Genomic DNA, 5559 nt, shown 5'->3' with positions numbered 1-5559 from the left:
GGGGAACAGGTGCAAGAGAGCTTCGTCTATATGGCATTGACTTTAGTTGGAGTGCTTTCATGGAGCTAGGTCAGTTGCGACAAGCTAGCACCCAAGGAAAACTACCTGGTTTCTGCTACCATTCTAAAGGCACCTATGACTGCCCTTAATACTGAAATTTGGTTGAGACGGTACTCAGAGTACAGAAGTTACACAGGCAATGATAAGAGGTAGATTGTTGGGGCGCCTGGGTGTCTCAGTCGGTTAAGCGTCCGACTTCTGCTCAGGTCACGATCTCTCAGTTCACGAGTTTGAGCCCTGCGTCAGGCTCTCTGTTGTCAGCAGTGGAGCCTCAGGTTCCACTCAGCAATGGAGTATCAGGTTCTGTGCTGACAGCTCAGAGCCCAGAGCCTGCCTCAGATTCTGTATCTCCCTCTCTCTCTGCCCTTCCCCTGCTCATGCTCTGTCTCTCTCTCCCTCTCTTTCTCAAAAATAAACACTAAACAAAATTTAAAAGGTAGATTCTTTTTTTTAAGTTGATTTATCTTGAGAAAAAGAGAGAGAGAGAGAGAGAGAGAGAGAGAGCGCACATGATAGCGCACAGAGAGAGAGAGGGAGAAAGAGAATCCCAGGCTGGCTCTGTGCTGTCAGCACAGAGTCCAATGCGGGGCTCGAACTCACGATGATGACCTGAGCCAAGATCAAGAGACACTTGACTGAGCCACCCAGGCTATCCTGGATTTCTTTCTTCTCACAGAAAAAGGCAAATTCCTGGGCTCTGGTCCATTTAGACTTCGTTGACCCATGAAAGGCCTTTGGAAACGTCCCTCAGTTGGTCAGGATTTGGATCATAGATCTTTCTCAATAAGGGTGGGTATGTCAGCCATATCTCCTGAACTGGGACACCTGGGGGAGAGGTACTGATCTAGATCATCATCCCCAGGTAAGGCATATAGTTGTATAAGTTGATCTATGTCATAGGGAATGGAGGCCCAAGGAGGATCAGGGTCCCCCAGACATATCTGTTGGAGATCATGAGGTGGAGAATCCCAAGACGAATTCCACTTGGAGGGACCAGCACCACCTGAAGATTGCACGCTATCAGGAGACTGAGGTAGTTCATGGTCACAGGCATCCAAAATGCTGGGACTCCCGGGATGAGTGTTTGCTGAAGTTACAGGTAAGGGAGGTTGCTCCTCTTTGATTGAAATCGTCTGGTTTGATGATTTTAGTGACGAATTTGAATCAGTTTGTTGCTGCTCTTTCTTCCTTTTCACACGCTGGTTCTTAAACCAAGTCTGGGGAGAGAGGAGGTGAGCAGGTTAATGGGGGGGGGGGGGGGGGCGGGTCTAAAGGGAAATCCTCATGTTTCTCAGGAATTAGCTTCTTTTGGCATGAGAAAGCTAGTGTCTCATCTCTTCATAGTTATCTGAACAAGGGACATTCCTTCTATCCTCTGCTGTCCTGAGTTCCAGAAGGCAAAGGGAGTGTAAGATCATGACAGAGCACTCAAACCCTAGATCAGGAGGGGTTAAGGCAAGGTGCTTCTGTCTTGGTGGGTGCTCAGCATTTTCAGACAGACTTCTGAAGACCAAGAATTTGGAGTGGGAGTCTAGCTTGGGGTGTCTTCGGGATTCATTCGGGGGTTCTCATACCCCGAATACTCTGTGGCAACTTAGTTGCAAGGCATCTAAATGACCGAATGGTCTGATTAGGGAGAATCTAGACATAAACAGGAGCTGACTCCAATGGGCTTATCTGAGATCCATCGCTGTGTAGCATTACGGGTCTGGAGTCAGAAAGGTCTGGGTTCAAATTCTAGCTCTTATGTTTATAATCCTTGGAGGATTCTCTGCGAGCTTAGTGTTCCCTAATAAAATGGATGGTCATAAGAATAAAACTATAAGACATCTGTCTGCGCACATACCAGTTGTTCAATAAATAGGAATTACATGATGACTAAAGTGTATATGAAGCTCTGGGTTAGGTGTGCTGTGTAGACACACACTCAGGGACATACCTTTATCACGGATTCGTCTAGCTGAGTAGATGAAATAAGTTCCATCATGGTAACCCAGTCTGGGTACATGGTCTCTTCGAACACTTGTTTCAGTGCTTGAAGCTGTTCTGCACTAAAGTGTGTGCGCCTCCGGCGAGCATACCTTTGCTCTTCTGCAAAAGGAATAGACACAAGGCTTTCATTAAAAAAAAAAAAAAAAAACAAAAAACAAAGATAAACTTCTTACCTGAGCCTGACCCGAGAGCCAAGAGCTTGGTCTTAAAAGTTGACTCAAATGGATAAAGATGTGGTTTATATATACAATGAAATACTACTTGGCAATGAGAAAGAATGAAATCTGGCCATTTGTAGCAACGGGGATGGAACGGGAGAGTGTTATGCTAAGTGAAATAAGTCAGGCAGAGAAAGACAGATACCAGATGTTTTCACTCATATGTGGATCCTGGGAAACTTAACAGAAGACCATGGGGGAAGGGAAGGGGGAAAAAAAGACACAAACAAAGAGGGAGGGAGGCAAACCATAAGAGACTCTTAAATACAGAGAACAAACTGAGGGTTGATGGGGGACAGGGGGAGAGGGGAAAGTGGGTGATGGGCATTGAAGAGGACACCTGTTGGGATGAGCACTGGGTGTTATATGGAAACCAATTTGACAATAAATTTCATTTAAAAAATTCAAGAGGTAAAAATATAGGGAAAACGCCAATTAATTAATTAATTAATTATTTAAAAGTTGACTCATGGAACCCACTCTTCACCATCTTGCTGGGATTGCTCTGCACCACTGAAATTCTGCTTCCCCTATGCGAAAATGGTTCAAGCCTGGTTTAAGAGCAAGTAACTGTCCTAACCGTCCACTTGTTCTAGAGGAATATACTAGTTCTGGAAAGCAGTGTGGAGGTTCCCCAAAAAATTAAAAATAGAACTACCCTACAAGCCAGCAATTGCACTACTAGGTATTTACCCAAGGGATACAGGTATACTGTTTCAAAGGGACACATGCACCCCCATGTTTATAGCAGCACTATCAACAATAGCCAAAGTATGGAAAGAGCTCAAATGTCCATCTAAGGATGAATGGATGAAGGAGATGTGGTATATATACACAATGGAGTATTACTCGGGAATCAAAAAGAATGAAATCTTGCCCTTTGCAACTGCATGGATGGAACTAGAGGCTGTTATGCTAAGTGAAATTAGTCGGAGAAAGACAAATATCCTATGACTTTACTCATACGAGGAATTTAAGATACAAAACAGATGAACATATGGAAGGGAAGCAAAAATATAAAAACAAGGAAGGGGACAAAACATAAGAGACTCTTAAACATAGAGAACAAACAGAGGGTTGCTGGAGGGGTTGTGGGAGGGGGGATGGTCTAAATGGGTAAAGGGCATTAAGGTATCTACTCCTGAAATCATTGTTGCACCATATGCTAACTAACTTGGATGTAAATTAAACAATAAATAACAATGAATAAATAAAAACAGTAAATAAATTAAAATGAATAAATACATAAACCTATGCTAAAAAAAAAAAAAAAAAAAGAATATACTAGGAACTCATAGCCAAGAAAAATGAACCAGACTAGTGGGAGAAAATCTTTCCTCGGGGCTCCTGGCTGGCTCAGTTGGTTGAGCTTCGGCTCAACTTCGGCTCAGGTCATGATCTCACAGTTTGTGAGTTCAAGACCTGCGTCGGGCTCTGTGCTGACAGCTCAGAGCCTGGAGCCTGTTTCGGATTCTGTCTCCTTCTGTCTCTGCCCCTCCCCACTTGTGCTCTGTCTCTCTGTCTCTCAAAAATAAATAAATGTAGGGGCGCCTGGGTGGCGCAGTTGGTTGGGCGTCCAACTTCAGCCAGGTCACGATCTTGCGGTCCTCGGGTTCGAGCCCCGCGTCAGGCTCTGGGCTGATGGCTCAGAGCCTGGAGCCTGTTTCCGATTCTGTGTCTCCCTCTCTCTCTGCCCCTCCCCCGTTCATGCTCTGTCTCTCTCTGTCCCAAAAATAAATAAACGTTGAAAAAAAAATTTTTTTTTTAAATAAATAAATGTAAAAAAATTTTTAAAAAGAAAATATATCTGTGAGGACAGTTGGAATAACATAGGGTAGTGACATGATTATCAACGTTGGATTCATTTGAGTTCATATGATTCATAGAGTATTTGAGACTCTGTTGCCCTAATCAGCCATAGACTCAGGGTCACTGCCATCTACACTGGTCGGCATGTGAGATCTTGAAGCTGATTTGGCCATTTATCAACGAGGCCAGTGAGAGGAGCAGGTATGGAGCTTAGTGACCTGAGAATGAATGTTGATTCTCCCATTTATTAGCTCTCTCTGGGAGTATCACTACACTTATATTATTTGCCCCTTTTCTCTACCAGTAAAATGGTCCCATAGTTCACTTGCTTTGGGGAAGAACTGAGTATCCAGAAAGCAAGTCTGTTAATTACAGCCTCTGTGTATAATAGGTGCAGAGTAGGAGTTGTTTTATTGTTTAAAATATAAATGTAAAACCATGGCATCTAGCAATATTCGATCCATTTTCCATAGGAGATTCTGTTTATGTAGGGGGCCCTTATCCTTCATATATATATATATATATATATATATATATATATATCTTCATACATAAAAAAAATTAATAAAATAGAGCAAAGAGTCTCAATTTCACTAGGTAATAAAGAAATGGAATATGGATCAAATATTAAGTACTACCTTGTTTCCACTGCTGAAAATAGGACAGTGGGGGTGTACCTGGATGGCTCAGTTGGTTAAGCATCCAACTTCGGCTCAAGTCATCATCTCACATTTCATGAGTTTGAGCCCCACGTCAGGCTCCGTGCAGACAGCTCATTGCCTGGGGCCTCCTTCGGATTCTGTCTCCCTCTCTCTCTGCCCCTGCCCCCCTTGTGCTCTATCTCTGTCTCTCTCTCTCTCTCTCAAAAATAAACACTTAAAAAAAATTTTTTTAAAAAGAACATGGAAAAACAAAAACTCACAGTACACAGTATGGTGGAGTCCAGTTACAAAATGTGTTCCAATGCTTCCTGTTGGTATAACCCAGTGGTTCCCAAAACTGACCACTTGGTGTTGGCAAGATGCTACCACAAAGTCTCACCATCTTGCCTCGGCCTGTCCACAGCCCAACTGCTCAACCTCTAGCACTGCAAGCATTTGTTGCCCTTGCCCCAGCTTACCTGCCATAATATCCTTTTGAAATGCAAGGACTCCTTCTGTCGTGTGTTTGCTGAACTCCTGAATTCAGTCTATGTATCTGCTGGGTTTGAGGACTACCATTTATACAAAATTTTGACGTAGTATAGTCCCTGCCCTACCCCGCCCTAATGTCACACCCTCTGGTAATCCATTCAACACGTGCTCCTTGAGAACCTGTTCTGTGCCCCATGCTGTGCAGGGCCCTGGGATAAAGCGGTGATTCCAGACTTCATCTCTGACCTCAAATGGTGGAGGAAAACAAATGGAAGTCAAAATGGATAAAATGTTCAAAAATTTCACTCTGGGAAAAAGAGAAAACACTCAAGCTACAGAGAGAAACA

At 43.5% G+C, this 5559-nt stretch overlaps 1 protein-coding gene across 1 annotated transcript; it reads right to left on the bottom strand.

Moving 5' to 3' along the window:
- Window positions 1–764: 764 nt before the first annotated feature.
- On the bottom strand, window positions 765–5206 carry LEUTX (leucine twenty homeobox). The gene is made up of 3 exons (XM_047834653.1): window positions 5200–5206; window positions 2000–2151; window positions 765–1277 (listed from the first exon to the last, which is right to left on the bottom strand). Exons 1-3 carry the CDS (start codon window positions 5204–5206, stop codon window positions 828–830), a joined length of 609 nt encoding a protein of 202 aa, XP_047690609.1. The 3' UTR covers window positions 765–827.
- Window positions 5207–5559: the final 353 nt, after the last annotated feature.

Source organism: Prionailurus viverrinus, chromosome E2 (genome assembly GCF_022837055.1).
Source record: "Prionailurus viverrinus isolate Anna chromosome E2, UM_Priviv_1.0, whole genome shotgun sequence".
NCBI lineage: Eukaryota > Metazoa > Chordata > Mammalia > Carnivora > Felidae > Prionailurus > Prionailurus viverrinus.
The sequence above is the reverse complement of the archived record's forward strand: the minus strand, read 5'-3'. Positions and strand labels throughout refer to the sequence as shown.

Coding starts and splice junctions, on each gene's coding strand:
- LEUTX (XM_047834653.1), bottom strand. Junction 1,278..1,999: donor TAGACGAATCCGTGATAAAG/GTATGTCCCTGA, acceptor CTCTCTCCCCAG/ACTTGGTTTAAGAACCAGCG.